Raw genomic sequence first — 22,167 nt, forward strand, 5'->3', positions numbered from 1 at the left:
TCCAATGTTTGTTGCTTTCCCCTTCAATCATTTTAGCCAATTTGATAAGTAAGTCTAAAATATTTATAGCTAACACTTTTTTTTAGAACTGGCAAAATGCTCTGCTAAGTCTCTAAAGTAGAAAGATTTCTCCAATCTACCTCTTTTCTAACTGGTGGCCATTCACTCTTTCCCTTCCCTGGGGATGTTTCATCTACAAAGGGCTTCTTTTGAGGACCTCTAGACTTAGTTGATGCCAAGTGCTTCTGGGTCCTGAATACTGTGCATTTATTTACTGATTTATCCATTCTCAAGTCATAGCAGCTTGGGCCCAGTTCAGGACTCTTAGGATTTCCAGATGCTAACATCAGCCTTTGAGATATTCTACTTCCCCCCTAGGCAACTACCTTACTCTTGGGTAGATGTTATGATGCCCTTAAAGTTTTTGACTGATATTAATTTCAGGCCTTAAAATTTACAAAGCATTTCCCCCACAATAGTCTTAGGAGGGAGATAGATAGATAGTACAAATATTATGATTATCGCTTTTGAGAGGAGAAGACGGAAGTTCAGAGAATATGATGATCTTGAGTTAAAATCTGGTTTTGGACACTTAGTAGCTGTATGACCCTGGGAAGGCACTTAACCCTGTTTGCCTCAGTTTCTGCATGTAGAAAATGATCTGGAGAAGGAAATGGCCAACCACTCCAGTGTCTTTGCCAAGAAAACCCCAAATGGGGTGACAACAAGTTAGATATAGCTGAAATGAGTGAACAACAAAGCTAGACGGTGTCAGGGGCTAGAACTGGAACATGGAGTCTCCTGACTCCAACTGGTTTAAGATGCTGCCCATTCTATTAATAAGAAAGCTGAGAAACTTCACAATCTCCAAAGAATGAATGGCTAATTGCACAATTTCAAGTTTCCTAAATAGGTTGAATTCAGAGGAAAAATTAAGAGGTGAGCAGGGGCCCCTTACCTTCTTATGAGTCATGTCCTGGTCTAGATCATTGGATCTAGAGCTGGAAGGGACAGTCTAATTCTTTCATTTAGTAGAAAAGGAAACTAAGGCCCCAAGAGAAGCGATTTTTCCTAGGGTAACCCAGGTAGCAAGAAGCTGAGCCTTGAACTTAGTCCTCTAGACTCCAAATCACTTCTTCCACCACATCACGCTGACACTGCATAGCAAGTTACCATTCTGTGCCCATAATGAAGTAGCTAGTAATACTAGGAGTTATATAGAATCAATGGCTAAAGTTCAGAGAAGCTTTCCATCAGAAAGGTGGCCAGGAGGTAGGTATTTTCCCTAGTGGCAGCAATACATGAAGACCACTCACTCAAGTATGGAAGGGTATTGGTGGGTATAGGTAGCACACACAGTGATGATTCTTTTTTTTTTTTTTAAGCAATTGGGGTTAAGTAACTTGCTCAAGGTTACACGGCCAGTTATTTCTGGGTGTGGTGCTGAGCGTCTGAGCCCGGGATTCGATCTCCAGGTCGTCCCAACACTGGAACCGGTGCCCTTACTCGCTGAGCCACCTGGCTGCCCCTGACACAGTGATGATTCTTTAATTAACTAACACAAATGAACACAAATAATGTAATGTAAGAGAGGATGTAGTAATAACAGTAGTAATAACTAATATTTATGTAGTGTTTTTAGGTTTATATAGGAGAGTTTTTATGGGAGTTTTATGGGAGCTTCAGTATTTTAGAATACTAGTTTTTAATAAGGGAACCACTTTGGAGTCTCCATTGGAGGGAAGGGAGTCACATCAAAAAAAAGGATCTTTTGTATCCTTTGTGTGTCTAGCACAGGAAAGGTGCATAAGAAGTATTTTTTGAATAAACAAATTTCCTGTGTAGTAAAGAAGTCTCTGGGTGTCAGTTTGAACAGAACTTTTCCTGTTCCTCTGGGTTGTCCAAACTTTCTTAGTACCAGATTGGTCCTGGGTCAGATGAAACTGGATGTAGTAATTACAAAAAGCTTTTGCTGAGTACCTACTGTTTGCAAAGCACTGTGCCAAGATGCTGAAGTAGCACAAAAAATTGCTATGGGTGTTTAGGGCAGAGAAGTAACACTTTTAGGTGAAAGGAATGGTTTTTATGGAGGAAATAGCATTTAAACTGAGCTTTAAATTGAGAGAGGTAGGATTTCAAAAAAGAGGAGGAGAACGGAACTGTGTGAGCATAGGGTATTGGGGCAGGAAATTATGGAATGTCCTTGGGAAAACAGTGAGTAATTCAATTCACTTGGAAGGCAGGGTAAGTACATGAGGGAGAATAGGATGTGATAAGGCTGAAAAATAGGTTAGAGCCAGATGGCAGTGGGATCTTGAATTCTAGGCTAAGGAGTTTGGATTTATCTCAGTGGATAGTGAATCCAGTGAAGGTTTTTGAGCCAGGGAACAATATAATCAGAAATTTGCAGGAGCCAGAAGAAGCCAGGTTTGGAACCAGAAGACCTGAGTTTGAATGTCACTCCCTACTTGTGTAACTCTGGGCAAATTGCTTCTATTTCAAGGTCACCATTTCTTTATCTTTCAAATGGCAATGATGGACAAGATAATCTCTACGGTCTTTTTCAGCTCTAAATATATGATCCCATGATCTGACATCTGTGTGTAGGGTATATTGGGGCAAAAAGAGACTGGAGGTGGGTAGATCAGCTAGAGGCTATTGCAATAGTCCATATGAGAGGGCCTAGATGAGGGCGTTGGCATTGGAACTGGAAAGGAGAGTACAGATGTGACTTGGCATCTCATCTTGATGGATAGAAGGAGATGTGTTTTCTGGACTGACAATGAAGGGTAAAATAATCAAATTGATTTGGGACTAAAGTTCAGCCCTCCAATCTCTCCCATTTTTTGCAGGGCCATAGTATGCAAAAAGTTCCCAGATGTCAGCAATGAGATTTAAAAGGATGACATTATAGAATTTTGAATGAGCCCTGGGTGCATGATTCTGTTTACAAGAATTTAGGTTATTGCTAAGAACTTAATGAAAATGTGGTGAAATCGAATGCGGGGGTATACAGCCTGTAATAATATTAACAAGGGGTAACTGCAGTATCACAGGAGAGAAGAAATTAAGAAAGGGAAAGAATCCAATACCTTAAGGTTGAAAGGTGTTTGCAGAAAGTAATGAATTGGTTTGTTTACTAAGGGAAAGCAGTCCCTTCTCCCAGCCTAGGCAGCAATAGAATTATGATGAGGGATAAGGAATTAGTTCTAGGCTCCTTCCCTAGGTCTGGTCTCTGTCCTGATTGTATCACAGACTCATAGACTCTCTGAATCTACTGAGAATCAGACAATTCACTGTCATTGGACTCAGAGATGTACTTGAAAATCCTAAGCCTTACTCAGAAATATTTAGATTTGCAGAACTCAGTGGAATGTAATGGGTTGTTTGAGGCCAGAGGTGTTACTGTTGTGTTCGAGTTGGAGCTGGCTGTCACCAGAAATCATCCTTCTGACCACCAAAAGCCCTTGACCTCTTCCTTCTCTTTCCTCTCCTGTTATTTTCCTCAAATTTCTACCATTGGAGTTATTTTCACATAATTGGCGTTGGGTCACCTATCCAACACTGTCATTTCATGACTGAGAAAACAGGGTCAGAAAGAAGTGACTTGCCCAAGGCCTTGCAAATAGAGATATTCAATGCCAAAGTTGGGACTTAATACCCAGATCATTTGATTCTAAGCTCAGTACTCATTCAATTACATTCTGTTAGGTTAAGACATTGCCTTCTCTCCTTTAAAAATTATTTAAAAAATGGGACAGACTTTTAAATTAATAGTGTCTTAACAGAAATTAACTAAATAATCCTGTAGCCCATGAGATCTCCAGAAGGCAAGATGACAGAATCACATACATGGAAAATAATTTAGTGGTCATCTAGTGCAATCATAGTGTGCTAGAAAGAGCACTGGGTTTGAATTCTCTACTAATTGTTAAATTATGACTTTGGGTAAATCTCCACACCTTTATATCTGTGATTATTTTCTCATCTGGAAAATGAAGGGGCTAGACAGGGGTGGGAAATTTGCAGCCTGGAGGCCACATGTGGCCCTCTAAGTCCTCAAGTGTGGTCCATTGACTGAATCCAAACTTCACAGACCAAATCCCCATTAATAAAAGGATAAAAGGATTTGGTTTGTGAAATTTGGATTCAGTCATGGGGTCATACTTGAGGACTCATGGCCTTGAGGCCACAGGTCCCACCCGTTGTATACCCTTAAAGACTAGGAAGTCAAGTCCCAAACAGACCTGCTGACTAGCATATGGGTCCCACAACTAAGAAACAGAGGATTCAGAATTCAAACCCACTTCTCCGTCTTTTGACTTCTAGCCTGGCTGTCTTTCAACTATGCCTCAGTGCTGCTTACAGCTATTAAACTGAATTAACATATATCTTGAGAGAGAAGTAAGATTTAAAGATTGAATTTAGGGGCATGGGTAGGTAGACCCAGAGCCTGGGGTTCCCAAGGAAGGGTAGGACTGGATAAGATGTTGTGATCAATGTTCCCCAGCATGAGGGCACCCTAGGTGTTTGTTAAGTAGCTGGAGGTATAAAGATAGGCAAAAGACAGCCTGTTCTCAAGGACCTCATTGTCTAATGGAGAACATATGCAAACTATGCGCAAACAGGATAAATTGGAAATAATCAACAGAGGGAAGGTAAAATATTTCTTTTAGAAGGTGGAAGCAGATAGAACTCTGGGCCTAGAGTCAGAAAGACCTGAGTTCAAATCCATCCTCAGATACTTACTAGCTATGTGACCCTGGCCAATTTACTTAACCTCAATTTCCTCAATTGTAAACTGGGGATAATACTTACCTCTTAGTGTTGTTGTGAGGATCAAATGAGATAATTATTGTTAAAAAAAATGTCTTTAACATAGTATCTGACACATAGTAGGTACTAAATAAATGCTTATTCCCTTTCCCTCCCACTAGTTCACTCTTCCAATTACTGTTTGATTTGGCAGATTGAGTCCCCTGAGAGGGACTGACTACTTTCTTTGGATCTAGGGGTAACCCCTGAAAGCTAAGGTTTCCAATAGTGTGAATAACTCCTGGTATGATACTTCCCAATATCAATTAGCCAATTGAACTTCATTCACCTTTTTTTTTTTTTTTGGAGGGGGGAAGGCAGGGTAATTGGGTGATTTGCCCAAGGTCACAACAGCTAGGAAGTGTCAAGTGTCTGAGGCTGAATTTGAACTCAGATCCTCCTGACTCCAGGGACTGTGCTCTGTTCACTGTGTCATCTAGCTACCTCCATCCATTCACTTTTTAAAATGGGATTTCCCAAGAAAGCATAACAAGAACAGTTTTTTTCAAAACAATTCCCCCAAAGTGGGATGTATTCTCCCCTTACACGTATAAGATATCAGAGGAGACTGAGTGCAAACTTGAAAGTATGTGCTTCCTGCTCCTGGAAGGCCTTTCTTCCTTCATAAAGTCCTTGTTAAATCCTCTTTAGTAGGGGTGGCTAGGTGGTGCAGTGAATAGAGCACCGGCCCTGGAGTCAGGAAGACCTGAGTTCAAATCTGGCCTCAGACACTTAACACAAAAACTAGCTGTGTGACATTGGGCAAGTCACTTAACCCCAATTTCCCACAACAAAAATCCTCTTTAGTTGAAATTTTCTTCTGGGCTCAGAGGATTGGTGCATTTCTAGAGCTCCTGAAATTACCATTGTTCTCAGGGGCCGGTTCCCATCTACCTGCCAATCAGGTAGCATTTATTAAGCACCTACTGTGTGTCAACCACTATACTAAGCCTTGGGGATACAAAGAGAGGTAAAAATCGGGCCCTGGCCTCAGGGAGTCCCCAGTGCAGTGGGACAGACAACGCAGAGGGAGACCGGGAAGGTCCTTGTAGAAGGCAGTCTTTAGCTGGGACTTGAAAGAAACCAGGGAAGGCAGGAGGGGGAGATGGGAGGGAGAATGCTTCCAGGCTTGGAGGACAGCCTGTGAAAATGCTTGGAGCTGGAGATAGTGTCTTACAGGATGAGCAGCAGGAAAGCCCTTTCAGTGCCTGGAGGGCATAGAAGTTTCCAGACAAGTGGGCACAGGTGTGGAGAATTGTTCCTGAACCGTGTAAGGTAGATACGGGGAGGGAGAATGGTAGCAGGCAGAAGAGGGTGTGTGTGTCTGGAGTAAGAGGTAACTTGTAAGAAAGGTTAGACCCAGAAATACTATGAAGGTGATCAAGTCCAATCCTCTAATTTCACAGATGAGAAAACTAAGGCTCAGAGACAGGTTAAGAGAACAGAGACTCCTGTAAAACGCTGCTTCATTTTAATTTTTGTATCCCCAGCACCTAACTGGTGCTTGGTACTTAACAGGTGCTCAGTAAATGCTTGCTAAATTTAATTGAATTTACATGTAATCCTTGAGCGTACTTATAACTATTATGACCTGCATTTTCTAAATTAAGCAAAAGGATGCTAAGTGACTTGCTCATGCTAACACAGCTAGTAAATAACAAAGCTAGAATGCAAATGGAAATCTCATTCCAACTTTATCACTCTATTATACTTAATTTATGAACAGAAATTTCTTTTTTTTAAATTTTTAATTATTTTTTATTTTTTGCTTTTTGGAGGGCAGTTGGGGTTAAGTAACTTGCCCAAGGTTACACGGCTAGTTTTTTTTGTGTGTATGTGTTAAGTGTCTGAGGCTGGAACCAAACTTGGGTCCTCCTGACTCCAGGCCGGCACTTTACTCACTGCGCCACCTAGCCGCCCCGAACAGAAATTTCTGATCAAATATTTGTGCCATTCCCCAAAATGTTTAAGAAAAATCCAAGGAAAAAAAATAAACATAGGGTAAATATTTATTCTTCTATAGGAGGTAGACCTGGGAGAACCTAGCTTTCTGTGGGTCCTGATCTGATATTTTCCAACCATTTTCTTACTGAAGACATTTTGTGCCAAACCACAATATTGCTTTTCCTGTTAATGTTTAAACCAAATTTTGTATAAGGTTCATAGAATATTAAAACTGGACAGGACCTTAGAGATCATCTAATAAAATAACGCCATTTTTACTGGTGAAGAAATGGAAGCTGAGAGTAGGAAGTAACTTACTCAAGGTCACATTTTTCTTTCTATGTCTTTCTCTTAAAAAAAAAAAAAAAGGAAAATAGCTCCCTGCTTCAAAAAGGAAAATCGAAAAGGGTGGGCACTTCTCCTATTTTTTTTTTTAAAACCACAGGGAAGATTCAGTACATGTAACTTGCCCATTGCCCATCCAGTCAGCTGACAGTCTCCCTTCCCCCTCTGTGGTCTTTTGCATGGGCTGAGATGTGGAGGGTGAGATCCTATCCATCCACTCGCTGATTGTACGGTATTGCAAGAGCTAGTAGTCCTGACTATTTATTCTGGCTTCTTGTTATTTTTGTAGGAAGAATGGCTGATTATCCTAAGGAAGGCAAAACTGATGGAATTCCAAACTTCATCCAGCTGACTGACTTGGCATCTGAACAAGTAGGAGGAAAGGTAAGTGCAATTTGCAGTCCTATTAGCACCATCGAGTATTGAATGTGCTCACCCTAATGACAGAAATGAGCTGATGCAAAGGCATAATTAGAACCATAAGAATCAGGCTGTAGGAAATGTCTGCCTATTATTTCCCATGAACAAACCCATTATCTCTACGGATGTCAAAAGAAGCCCCCCCCCTTTCCTAAAATGGGCTATAATACTGAGCACTCATGTTGCATTTTTATAAGTTTTACAAACATTAAGTATCTGTAAAGATAATCTTCTGCCACCCCCTCCCTCCAACCCCAATTATGTTTATTTCCAACTCACATCAGTTGGCTGAGCTTAGCCCAGCATAAACCAAATGTGTATCAGTCATAGAGGGCAGGGTTATACAGAACAGATAAAAAGAAAATAAAAGTTCTTGGATGCTTATTCTAATGTTTGGTGCTGCTAATGTAGATTAGTAGACTATAGAGTTTTATTTATTAATTGAAATGGAATTTTTTTGGTTTTTGGTGTGCATCTGTGATTATCCTGCTAAAGCAATGGGGAAACTCCTTTTATTTATCCACACAGATTGACAATTGCTCTGCAAATTGCAATCTTAGAGAGATGGAAGGTGACTTGCTTAGGGTGATGTAGCCAATATGTGTCAGAGGTAGACCTCTCTAACCCAGACCTTCCTGGCTTTCTCTAACCACTATACCACAGCATCTTGCTTGTGTATATGATTTTATGTAGGATCACTAATAACAGCTAGGATATATATTGTGGTTTAAGGGTTAGAAAGAGCTTTCCTTTCAACAACAGCCCTATGTGGTAGGTAGATTAGTATTATTAGCCCCATCTTACAGATGAGGAAACTGAGGCTTGAAATGAGACAGGGACCATAATCATATAGTTAGTAAGTAGTTCAATTGTGACGTGAACCCAGGTTTTATCACTGCAAGTCCAATGGCTTTCTGTTGTCTACACTGAACTGACTCTAGCTAGGTGTATTGTTGTATTTTATCAGTGTGTAGTAAAGCAGACTGGATTAGTCTTCATCTTGGAAGTACATCCTACTTTTTCCAACTTCTCTGCATTTGCTCATTAAATTCTCTAATCTCTGCTTAAATTTTTAGCAGTTTTTCCCAGTTCAACCCAAATGCTGCCTTCTCCATGACACATATCCTTATCTACCAGTCAGAAATGGCCTTTCTGCTTTTGAACTCTCTATAGTACCTTATCTGTACATTTGTCATGTCCTCAATATTTTCTGTTTTGCATCATAGCTTCTTGTGTGTGTTTTGTCTCCCCTTCTAGACTCCAATCTCTTTGAAAGCAAAGACAAAGTCTTATTTACTGTACCTTCATATCTTAAGTGCCTGGCAGACATCGACATTTAACAAATGTTTACTTGAAAGCATGTACTATATGCTTTTTAAATGAATGAATTTTATGAGATCTTAGGCTTTAGAGGTGTAAGGGGCTGAGAGAATATGTAGTTCAGGGGTTCTTAACTTTGTGTTGTAGACCTCTTTGGCAGTCTGCTGAAGCTTATGGTTCCCTTATCAGAAAATATATTGATTTAAAAATTCATATATCATATATAGTAATATCAATATTGTTTTAAGGATGTCTTTGAGCAAATAAGTTATTTTGTCTATTATAAATACCCAAAATTAACTCTAAAGGACATATGAAGAAAGACACTATCTGTATCCAGAGAAAGAACTGATAAATAGAAGTATGTATGGAATAATTTTACATATATATATATCTATATATACCTATTCATGTCTAATGGTAGTCATCTCTAGGACAGGGTGGGGGAGGAGGGAAGAAAAAAAGAAACTTACATGATAATTTTGTTGTATATTTGAAAGGAATAGCAAGCTGTGCCTAGTAGATTTACAGTTTCATGACAATCATCTTTTTTATTGTACTATGTTATGGAAATGCTTGTTTTATTCCATAAATTAAAAATAAAATTAAAAAATTCATAAGGCAATGCTAAGTTTCAGTTAGAAGTTAGTGAAAATAAAGATGTATTTTTTTCTCCAAGTTCAGTGATTCCCCTGAAATCTATCCATGGATCCCATGAGGGTCCTTGGACTCCTGGTTAAGAAACCCTGATCTAATTCTATTCTCTGATTTTACAGATCAGGAAACTGAGGTCCATAGACAGGAAATGCTTTGCCTGAGGTCACACATCTTCAATTTGAATAATATATTATACTCATACTGAGGCAATGATTTAAAAATAATAATTCTATGTGTAATACTTCAATGAATCTATGATTTCATTAATGTGGGTATATACTGCTCTCTAGCAGAGCAGACTGTAACCCAACCACACCTTCTCATCCTGTATCATTCTTTTCCATGTCTCTTATAAATGTTGCAGAAGGGGTCTGCCCAATGTATTGGAGACCTTACTCTAGGAAGGCCTGTTGTCTTTAACATGAGGCAAATTCAAATCCAGTATGAATTATTGAACATCTGCTATATTCAAGGCATTGCATGATATGGCAAGAAGAAGGGAGAATTTTGTCTTTGGGACAATTCTTTAATTTCAATTAATTTGTCAATACCCTTAACTGATCAGTACCCCTTGTCTCCACCCTCAGTCTCCTCAGAAATCCTTAAAGAAAAAAGCCTCATAGAAATGGGAAAACTAAGTAGAGAGTGCACTTTACCTCTAAGCTCTTTGCATAGAAATTGATTTTTTACCTCTGATTGGCTAAACTCCAGGGGTTCAGAGTTTGGGTTGACTTCAGATAAGCACCTCAAGGTTTAGATAATTCTCTGAATTTATCTACACTCTGAGGTAAACGAAATTTGTTTGGATAATCTAGCAAACATAACCTTGTTAGGCCACTTTCCAACCTTTCTTTTATAACGCCCTGCCTCCTCTTCTCTTACACTTTCTCTCTTTTCTTCCATTTCTCTAGCAGCAGTGATTTTGGAGAAAGAGCCCTAGGCTTGGTGGTGGTAGTGGGGTGAGTGAAGGTCAAAATCCTGCCTCTGGCTCTTGCTAACTATGTGAGCAGGGACAAATCACTTTACCTCTCTGACACTAGGATTCACCATCAGGAAAATGGGAATAATAGTAATCTTACTACCTCCCCCATAGGCTCATTGTGAGGAAGACCTTCATAAATCTTAGAGCACAAGAGAGATGTGAGCTGCTATTATCATGCCTCTCTTGTGCCATATTTATCCATTCCTTGTCTCTAATTCAGGGAAAGAAATATGGAAGCTTTTCCCTCTCATCAGGTTCCTGTGATTATTAATAGTTCTAAAACCTTGACCAAAAAAGTTAAAGAAACAAACTGCATTTAAGATTGAGAGGGACCTATAAGATGATTTGTGCCTACTTCCCCATTTTACAGATGAAGAAGATATTTCAGAATGGCCAGTATTCAACTCAGGATCCTCTCTGATTTCAGCATCTCTGCTATCAACCTATCATGCTTGATGGATCTGAGTAGAGAGAGGCCTAGGTTGTTCATACCTCTAACACTTTTGTTACCTAACCTTCAGTCTATGTGGTAGTAGTTCTTGGAGTTCCCTGGTCCATTCTCTCAGCAGCAGGAGATAGAAATCTACCAGCCGAATTGATTATCTGTAAAACAAGAAGGGTAGAGTAGGTGATCTCTAATTCTTTTAAATTGAGAGCCACATCTAAGGTGGAGTAACTGGAGGTTTGCCTTAGAGTGCTGAAATTTAGATTTATTTAGCTCAGATCTTACATGCTATTACTCCCACCAAGTCCCAAATCCCAGTGGGCAAGCATCCTAGATTCTTGTTTAGGGCTTTGTCGCTGGTCAGACTATAACACCAAGCCTGGATTCTTAGACTCCTAGATGCCTGTCTCATTGTAAAACTTAAAATGCTTTAGAAATGTAAGTTATTATTCTCCTGAATCACTTAAATGAGCTAGTAGTGTAGATTTGTATAGATATGAGTATAGATTTGTGACTTTCAGAGATTGGATTTTTGGTCTAAGCAATCAAAGTTTCAATCTTCATTCTAGTTCTGCATCCATCTTTTTTTTTTTTCTTTTAGGGGGTAAGGCAAAGCAGTTTGGGGTTAAGTGACTTGCCCAAGGTCACATGTCTAGTAAGTGTCAAGTGTCTGAGGCCAGATTTGAACTTAGGTCCTCCTGACTCCACTGAGCCATCTAGCTGCCCCTCTGCATCCATTTTGTTTTGGAATTCAGATTTCAATGCCAAGAGGGCAGAAAATCCACTTTCACAAACATATGTTGTGGGAAAAGGCATTGAGTACTTCACAGTTTACCAGACAGTTCTGAATACTCAAAAGGAATGCGGAGCCTGAAATCAGCCTGGTGCTTTTGTGTGAAGATTAGTTTTAAAGACTTGTCACGTGAAAGTTCTTGTAAGCCATATTGCTCTTTTGATGCCAGATCTGGGAGTATAAAATTATGGGCTTGGTTAGAAGGGTTTCTAATCTAGCCTTGTCTTGGTTCAGAAACAGGCAAGCCCTCCTTTAGTAGTACTTGGGGACTTTACAAAGTTTCACTCATGTTACTTTTTTCTCTAAAGGCAGCATTTTAGATGGAATTAACAAATCTTGGTGCATACATGGATGTGCAAGTCATTTCCAATGACTTCTGGCAGCCCTTGGGGAGTTTGGAATTCTTTTTTTTTTCTTTCTTTCTTTTTTTTTTTTTAAGCAATTAGGGTTAAGTAACTTGCTCAAGGTTACACGGCCAGGTGTTTCTGGATGGGTGCTAAGTGTCTGAGCCCGGATTCAATCCCAGGTCATCCTGACTCTGGGGCCAGTGCTCTTACTCACTGTGCTACCTGGCTGCCCCTGAGTTTGGAATTCTTGGTTCCAGATCTTTAAGGTCTAAATCTATGGTATAAATCCCATGTTCCTATGACCTTGTACAGCTGAAAAAGCAAGAAGAGAGAGCAGATATTCAGCATGATATTAAGACTTACAGCTTAAGAAAAGAATACTTAGGCCAGTTTAGAAAAAGTTGTATATTAAGGAGAAATTCTGGATCATTAAGTGGTTTGTGGTGTATTTTTGATGGAAGCCATGTTCCCCTTTGGGAAATTCTACAGCACTTTCAATGATTTCAAGCTGCTCACTGCCGCAAAAGCCCATTTTTTAAACAATGATATTCTCTTGGTGATACTTTGTAGCTATGAAACGTGGCCACTATGATGTCAGAAGAAGCCCAAATGCAGGTGATCTGGAGGGCAGTGGGGAAGGTACACAGGAGGCGGCAGCATTTTTCTAATGATGATTTGAGCAAGTTAAGTGGTCTCAAAGATGGCATCAAGACTGCGTGTGCCTTGACAAGAAGCGATCTGCTCAGGTTGCTATGGTATCTGTGAAATATCAAAGGAGCCAGAGGAAAGCACCCACCACTTTCTATTGATCCTCTACAGAGGATTTGTGGAATGACAGATTAAAAACTGTATGTGACAGGACAGCATGGATAGAACTCAATTGATGCTGGTGGTGGGATCATAGGCCTATTGATTATGGGGGGAAGCACAGAGAAGGGGAGAGGTAGGACTGGACTGGGTCGGACAAACAGCTGGAAAACCTCACTCAGTTACAAGAAACTGGTTTACCCATGTTTCTTCTGATCAATCAATCAATCAATCCATGAACAAGTATTTACCAAACACTTAATCTGAGACTATGATGTAGGCATTGAGGACACAAAGATAGGTAAGAACAGCCCATGTCCTCATGGAGCTTACATGGATGGGGCAGCATGTGTATGGTCATTGGGCAGGATACCTACTGTCCTGGGGTGTCCTATATGCAGCAGTACTAATAAGAACCTTAATTTATATAGTGTTTTACATATGCTGTCTTTTTTTTTTTTTAAGCAATCGGGGTTAAGTAACTTGCTCAAGGTTACACGGCCAGTTATTTCTGGATGTGGTGCTAAATATCTGAGCCCGGATTTGATCCCCAGGTCATCCCGACACTGGGGCCGGGGCTTTTATTCGCTGAGCCACCTGGCCGCCCCAAATTTTTAATTTGTTTTTTGGAGGGCAATTGGGGTTGAGTGATTTGCCCAAGGTCACACGGCTAGTTTTTTTTGTGTTTAAGTGTCTGAGGCCGGATTTGAACTCAGGTCCTCTTGGTTCCAGGGTCAGTGCTCTATTCACTGTGCCACCTAGCCGCCCCTCATATGCTGTCTTATTTGTTCTCTTATTCAGAGGCAATTAGGTGGTTCAATGGTTAGAATACTGGACTTGGAATTAGGAAGATATGAGTTCAAATCTGGTCTTAGACAGTTACTAGCAGTGTGACCATGGGCAAGCCACTTAAACCATTTGCCTCAGTTTCCTTAACTGTAAAATAGGAAAAACAACATCCACCTCTCAGTGTTGTTGTAAAGATCAAATGAAATAATATTTATAAAGTGCTTAGCACATAGTAGGTACTACATAAATGTTATCTATTATTATTATTATCATTAGGGTCTTACAAAAACCCTATGAGGTAGGTGCTCATAGGTGATACTGTCTTCACCATTTTACAGACGAGGAAACTGGGGCTAAGAGGTTCAGTGACTTGATCATGGTCACACAACATCAGGAGATGAGTTATAATCCTAGGCCTTCTTAGCTCAAGGTCCTGAACACTATCCATTAAATGTTACACTGCCTCTCTAAGCAATAGTAAAGGAATTAAATATTTCCTCCTGGCCAGTTCTACTTGGAACTTCCTGTGACTTATGGAAATAATACTGGACAAAGAATTAGAGAATTTGGGTTCAAAAATCCTTGATTTTTAGTTATTATTTTATTTTATTTTTATTGTATTTTATATTTATTTTATTATTTTAGTTATTTTTAGTGTGTGACCTTGGACAAATCAATTTATCTGGGACTTAGTTTTCTTATACATGAAGTGGGATAATCTGTTGTGAAGGTCTGTTGAGATAATGACCCAGTAGGCTATTTAAAATTTTTATATTGTTTGTATATTTATGTATTTAAATAATTTTATATTATGAAAAGATTCCCTAATGACCCATCAAATGAGATCATGGAAACTTTAAAACTCTGTATAAGTGTCTTCAGAGTAACCAGAGGTTGGGGACAGTTGAGGTAAATAACTATCTGTTCTCAATCTGCCTGAAACAAACCTTAATGATGCATGATGTAAAACAACTGATTGGCAAACATTGATCAATGCTTCATTATTAGGACATGTCAGATAAACTAGGGGTGGGGTTGGCAGCCTTTCAAAAGTGACTAGCCGGTCTTCACCTTTCCACTCTCATGTAAGTATGTGTGCGCCAATGACACATTTGCAGGTGTTAAGGATGTGGAGGCTTAGAGTAGCAAAGACCTGAAGGCCACTCACCTATGCCATTGTTGAGGGCTCCTGAGAGAGCCCCCAGGGAGTGAGTGGATTGAGGCAGTGTGCTCAGGGAAGCCATCCTACTTAGGATGACAGTGACCACTTGGGCCACTCGAGGACAGTCCTGAACCTCAGCCTCTTAGGAACATCCAGGAGAAAGGTAAGCTGTGGTCTCCAGGACAAAGTGAGGAATGGGAGAGTGGGCTGGCATTTCCCTATTACATGTGCTGGTACAGTCATGGGTTTCTGTCCACTGCGCTAGTAGATGCTTTTTGTCCCTCCTGGTAGTCTGGAATGCAGCTTAGAATCATTTCACTTGAGAGGCAGCATGGTATAAATGAATAGAGTGCTAGAGCTAGAGATGGAAAGACTTGGGTTCAAATTGTGCCTGAAAACACTAGCTGTGTGACTTGGAGGAAGTCACTTAACATCTCTGGGCCTCAGTTTCCTTATTTGTAATTAGATTCAATGATCTCTAAAGTCTCTTCTGGCTCTAAATCTATGACCACATAAAGGGAGGGTATTGAAAGAAACCTAAGTTAGGGCTTTGCCCTAATCAATTAAGGCAAACTCAGGAAGTAAGACAAAAAGACTTATTAACACACGAAGGCAGCACCAGTTGGTAGACCAGCCAGAATTCAATCTGTGTTCTGTTTTTTATAGGCAGGCATAAGCAGTTTCCATATAACAGAAAGATAGTCTTGATTGGTCCACATTTCAAATGAGGAGACAGAGTTAGTGTTGTTTCAGCTCTTGATTGGTCTGTGTAATTTATGAGATGGTATTAGGGTTGCCTAGAATAGGGGAGGCACTGGGATGCAAGTGGAGGGGGGTTGGCCTTCAGGTCATCTGAAAATGAGGGAAGCATTTGGTAAATTATAGTACATAAAGTGATCAATTAGGAAAGCAACATGATGAAGAGTTAAAAAGCTGTAAGACCCCAGAGCTCTAAGTTCGAATCCAACCTCAGACTCTTACTAGCTATGTGACCCTAAGCAAGTCACTTAACCCGATTTATTTCAGTTTCTTCATCTGTAATATGATCTGGAGAAGTAAATGGCAAATAAACCAATCCTATATTTGCCAAGAAAACCCAAATGGAGACATGAAGAGTGGAAAAGAGTGGAAACCACTGAACAACAGCTCTGGAAAGCCAGTATTGTTGTTTTTGTTGAGTCACGTCCAACTCTTTGTGACCCCATCTGGGATTTTCTTGGCAAAGAAACAGGAGGGGTTTGTTTGTCATTTACTTCTCCAGCTCATTTTACAGATGAGAAAACTAATACAAATTAGGGTTAAGTGACTTGACCAGGGTCACACAGCTGATACTTGTCTGAGACTGGATTTGAACTCAGGAGGATGAGTCTTCCTAACTCTAGTCCTAGCATTCTATCCACTATGGCACTTTTTTTTTGGTTACTTTTTGGAGGGCAATTGGGGTTAAGTGACATGCCCAAGGTCACATGGCTAGTTTTTGTGTTAAGTGTCTGAGGCTGGATTTGAACTTGGGTCCTCTTGACTCTAGGACCAGTGCTCTATTCATCTAGCTGCCCCACTATGGCACTTCTTAACTGTTGCTTCCCCCCACCCTCCATGTAGTACTATCCACTGTACCACACTGTTGAACCTGCCTGGTCCAAACTTGTCATTTTCACATAGGTACAGATTCAATTCTGACACGATGGAGTTAAAATGTGTAGTGTGATTTTATTTTGTGCAAATAATACCTGATGAAAATTCCATGTGGGGCCTTTAATTTTTTTTTTTTTTTACATAATAAATACCTTTTTAAGATGGTATCATTTCTTATGGAGTGTTCTGGGCCCTGGACTTAGATCTGGGTTGGAGTTAGCTGTGCTCTGAATCTCTGCTTCCTCACTTATAGATTGGGGATAAATAATATGTGCTCCTCCTATCTCAAAGGGCTGAGGAAATTTTAGTACATGGTAAAGCCCCTGTCGAAAAGGGAGCTCACTTTCTCATGCCTTGAGCTTAGGGCCACTGTTAAGAATGTAATTGGGCCTGGCTAGCTGGGGGGTTTGTTTGACCCAGGGATGCTTTTCCACAAAGCCCTTGCTTTTAAAAAGGAGAGGGTTGCTTCCCCTCCACCCTGTGGTTTTTTTTTTTTTTTTTTTTGCAAAGGGTAAGAAGTTATCGCTTCTGCATCCAGATGGTTAAGAGGAATTGTGAACAAAGGGTGGGAGAGGAGAGATTAGGATGTGTCTGTCTGCTGGCAAAGCAATCTCAACATTTAAAAAGCACCATCTCTTAACTGCAGATTGTTTCTCTCCCCTCGGGCAATTTTGCATCTTCTTTTTACTGCGGCTCCTAATGTTTCACTGGGGAGTGAAATAAAATGGTTTTTAATTTATGGTTATTTTATCTTTACTTCTTTTTTTATTTGTCTAGATTTTATTTGCAACAGATGACTTTTTTGCTCCTGCGGAAAACCTTTTAAAGGTATAGTAAATCGACATCCTGCAATTTGGAGGGTTGGCATGGAAGTGATCTATGGAGACATGTTAATTAAAATCTACTAGTACATTTGTGATGGGAACTATGTGTGCCAGTGAATGAGACTGTCAGAACATTAGAAGAAAATATGAAAATTAGCATTTTTTCTTGCTAAAACATGGAACTTTTTCTTGCTTTATTTACATGGATACTCTGATTTTTCAACACAATTTTTGTGATGGATATATCACTTTCTGGGAAAAATACTGAACTTTTTATACATTTTTCAACTTTCTTATCAATGGGCTACTTAAATTTTTTATGTTTTTTGTATATATATATGTATTTAAATAATTTTATGCTATGAAAAGAATCCCTATTTTTGAAAAAAAAGAAACAATCAAAAATAATAAAATTTTCAAATGAAGATCAAGAACACAAAAAAGCTTTGAGGAATCTATATTTAATTTTCAAGAACAGTCATAGTGGATTGGAAAGAAACTGGGCTTGGTGATAAATGACCTGGGTTTCAAACCCAAATCTGTTACTTACTTATTGTGGGACCATGAGAAAATTACTTTTCTTATCAATAGCTTCCAAGTCTATCAGAATGGGGATAACATCTGCTCTACCTTCTTCTCAAGGTTAGAAGGAGCCACCAAAATGGCAGCTGGGGAGTGACTATAAAGTAATTTGAAGATCCTGTGGAATTAATTATAAGGGGATTTTACTTCTATTAACAAGTGTCTGTAGGGGTCAACACCCAGAGGTTATGATTTTGAAAGAGTAGAATTTTCTTCTCTGGATAGTTAAAAAAAGTAATAGATTTCATCCATCTGAGACAGTATAGTAGATATGCCTAAAGGTTAGAGCACAGGGACTAAATAACTTCCCAAGGACCCTTCTAGTCCTCAGTTTTTATGTTTATATTTTCTATCTCTTCTTGTATTACCAAAGTTAGTCATGGCCTAACAGTGTGATAAAGCTAGAATAAACTTTGGAGACTGTTTAATTTAATCATTTTATAAAGAGGACACTGTAACCTACAGGAGTCAAAGGATGTGGCCAAGATCACTTAGCTGTTAGTGATAAAGCTGTGATGAAGGCACAGGCCTACTGAGTCTCAATGTCATTGGTTCTTTCTCTAGCGCCATATTTCCTTCACATGGAAACTAACAAATATTAATTCTAAATTTTACACATTTGCTTTAGAAACACAGACCAAGCTATAAACCAAAGGAATACACAGAGTTTGGAAAATGGATGGATGGATGGGAGACCAGAAGAAAGAGAACTCCAGGTAATAAAACCATCTCTAGGCTAATTAAGGTTCTTGGAAACTGTTAGGCGTGTCATGCATTTGAGAGAGAAATAGGGATAGAAATGCCCAGTGTTGTGTAGCTTTAAAAGTAAGGTCTAGGTGTGTTCCAAATCAATTTAAACAAGTTTGTTCTGCTGGTAGAGTGGTTCATTTTGACTGGTATTTTCCAAGATTGTTTTTGCTTGTTTACTTGCCATCTGAATTGAAAACTGAGAAAGCTGATGTGAAAGTAAAATGTGTCACCTCTGAATAAGGCTTAGACCTGTGACTAGACATGGTTTCCATTTGAATCTGACTTTATATTTTGTCAGTGTGTTGATTTTGTTGTCCCTCTACTGAGTCCTGTTCCTGGGCAGCCAAGAAACTGGAATTATTTGGTGTATCTGTTTTAAATAAAGTCCTTCTATGCCTTATTGTATCACTGTATCAGTATGCCATCTATGCTGAAGATTCCCAAAGCCATCTGCCAAGCTCTAACCGCTCTATAATCTTCCATTCATCCAGCTGCCTTTCAGACATCTCAAATTGGATGTCCAGCAAACATCTTAAACTCAAATGTCCAAAATTGAACTCATTATCTTTTCACTTAACTATTCCCTTCTTCCAAATCTCCCTGTCATTGCCAAGGATGCTAACATCCTCCCAGGCCCCAAGGCTTGCAATCTAGATGCCATCCTCAGCTCCTTACAATCCTCACCTATCCTCCACAATATACAATCTGTTGCCAAGGCCTATTGATTTCATCTTTGCAACGTCTCTTAATATTCTCCTTCCCCCCTGCTGCCCCAACTCTGATACTGCCACTACCCTAGTGCAAGCTCCCATCGTCTCACACCTGGACTTTTGCAATAGCTTGTTGTTGGGTTTGCTTGCCTCAAGTCTCTTCTCCACCCTCCATTCAACTCAGCTCAGATCATATCACCCTCTACTCAATAAACTCCAGTAGTTCCCTGTTGCCCCCATGGGCAAATAAAAAATCTGCTGACATTCAAAGCCCTTCATAATCTAGCACATTCCCTCCTACCTTTCTAGTCTCCTTACACCTTCACATCACCTTCTCTACTCTGACCAATCCCCCTCCCCTTCCAATACTTCTCATTTCAGTGACACTAGTCTCCTACAAACAAGTCAAACCAGCTCTTTCTCAAAGCATTGACTCTGGCTGTCCTCCATGCCTGGAATGCTCTGCCTCCTCATCTCTACCTTTTGGTTTCTCTGGCTTCCTTCAAGTCCCAACTAAAATCCCATCTTCTACAGGAAGCCTTTCCTAACCTCTCTTAATTCTAGTCCCCTACCTCTGTAAATTATTTCCTATTTATTCCATATAGAACTTGTTTGTATATACATTCTTTTGCTTATTATTCCTGCCCCTTCCCCCCCAAAGTCTCCCCCTCAGATTGTGAGCTCCTGGAGGGCAGGGACTGTTTTGTGTGTTTCTTTGTATCCTTGGCCCTTGGCACAGTGCCTTCACACAAGTAGCTGCTTACTAAATGTTTATTGACTGACTGACAGTCAAGGGCAAGCTTTGCCAGGCCCTGCTAAAAGGCTTCAAGTTAGTTAGCAAATGGACTGTGCCAGAGCTAGGTCAGCTAGAGTGTGGAGAGCCACATCACCAAAAGGTTGACAATGGGGTGAAGTTTTTAGGGTTTTGGCCATAGCAGCACTGGACACCACCCAAAAACCCACAAAAAAGTTGTGATTCCCATCAGTGGAAGGAGTTGCCCACAATGATGAAATAAATCTCAAAGATTCTGAAATACTGAAATATTTTGATAACCTCCCCCAATCTACTCATTTTGAAAAATCATTTTTAGAAAAGAATATTTTTTATTGGTATTTTAAAATTTTATTCTAAAATGAGTTTTATTTATGCTTTCTCCTTTTGCATCACAGTTATTCCTAGATATATCTGCATATATATATACATATATGTGTGTACATGCATGCATATACATATGTATACACACACACACATATATATATATATACACACATACACACATCTATTTATCTATTATCCCTCTCTCTCTCTCTTGCTCTAATCTACCTTTCATGTCTCCTTCCCCAAATTGAAACTTCTGGTAAGAATGAAAAATAATTAAGCACTTTAGTGACTTTGTCTGATATCCCCAGAGTCCCCTACCTCTGTGTCAAAACAATGTTTTGCTGTCCTCCTGGACCAAAAATTACTTATTATCTATTAAATATATTACTCAGAGTTGAGGTTCCTTTTAGTGATCTTCTAACTCACATTATAGTCACTGTGTATGTTATTCTTTTGTTTCTGCTTATTTCACTCTTCATTTGTACAAATCTAATGATTCTCTGAATTCATCATAATCCTCACATATAGTACAATAATAGTCCATTCACTTTTGTTTCCCACCAATCTTTCAGAAAGTGATTTCATCTAAAATTGTGATGAATATTTACATTATAGATATATGTTTATATTATAGAAATGCACTTTTATTTTACATTTTAGTCTCTTTGGTGCTATATGAACTATTAAATATCTGTATTTTTGAAAATCGCACTAGATGATTCCAATTAATTTGGATCACTTTAAAATGGGTTTTTACTGGAGAGGAATAGCTGTTACATTGTGATGTATCCCCAAAACACAATATGGGCTGGAGTGGGCAAGGAAGAGGAGAGACCTGAACAGGGCCTTTACAGTATGAGTAGGATTTGGACAGGAGAAGGGAAAGATGGAGAAACATTATAGATATCTGTATTCATGGATAACATCAACATAGGCACAGGGAACCTCCACAATAGGGAAAGTAGTGTTACTGATGTAGGAGCCCAGGGGCCATGACTTTTGCAGAGGGGAGAATTCCTGGGCACTATGGTCAAGTGTAGTCAGGCCATAGGGAGCTATCAATATTATTGGTGTTGCTTCTTTAATCACTGAGACTAATTCGCAGAATCCTATTGTTGATGAGTGATTTTATGTGAAGAGGTGATAAAGGACAGAGTCAAGTAGCATTTTTCTGCATAGCTTGGCAGTGTTTGTCCCGTTAGCCCTTGGGTGCTGGGCATCTCTGTGTCCTGTTTGTTGGCTGCTCCTCTTGGGGAAATGACCAAGAGAATAAGTGATGTGTGTCTTTCCACAAATTTTATGTACTTAAGCTGTGTTTGTTCTGTTCCAGAATCTGGACACAGACTGGAGATGTGTGTATGTGTGTGGGTGGAGGTGAGGGTGTAGACTCTGAGTGTATGTCAGGGTCAGTGGAATCTGTTTATCTGACTCATCTGTGACCCCTTCCCCACTATTTAAAGGCATTCTGGGTCAAAGTTAGGGACATGACACAGAGGTTATGATAAAGCACAATTTTATTATTACTCTGTGTGTATCGGGGTGTGTGTGTGTGTGTGTGTGTGTGTGTGTGTGTGTGTGTATCTGTCTTGTCTATCTGTCTGGGGAGGGAGGGAGGAAGATAGGGCAATTGAGTTGAGGGACCAGAAAGGCAGCAGCTGTTCCCAATACTCCCAAGGGTCATTGTAGTGTCGCTGCATTTCTCTGATGTTGGAGATCAGGGGTGGGGAACCTGTGGCCT

At 39.7% G+C, this 22,167-nt stretch overlaps 1 protein-coding gene across 1 annotated transcript in view; it reads left to right on the forward strand.

The window, feature by feature from the left end:
• Positions 1-7,387: 7,387 nt before the first annotated feature.
• The window catches only part of ALLC (allantoicase), a 42,657-nt gene continuing 27,877 nt past the window's right edge, over positions 7,388-22,167 (forward strand). Inside the window, exons 1-3 of the mRNA XM_069064768.1 lie at positions 7,388-7,488; positions 17,239-17,289; positions 18,496-18,583. Coding sequence (XP_068920869.1) covers positions 7,399-7,488; positions 17,239-17,289; positions 18,496-18,583 — 229 coding nt within the window. The 5' untranslated portion in view covers positions 7,388-7,398. The remainder of the gene's footprint in view (positions 7,489-17,238; positions 17,290-18,495; positions 18,584-22,167) is intronic.

The sequence above is a fragment of the Petaurus breviceps genome, unplaced genomic scaffold, assembly GCF_028583685.1.
Source record: "Petaurus breviceps papuanus isolate PSGF00001 unplaced genomic scaffold, PetGlider_PUasm1.0 90644, whole genome shotgun sequence".
Taxonomy (NCBI): domain Eukaryota; kingdom Metazoa; phylum Chordata; class Mammalia; order Diprotodontia; family Petauridae; genus Petaurus; species Petaurus breviceps.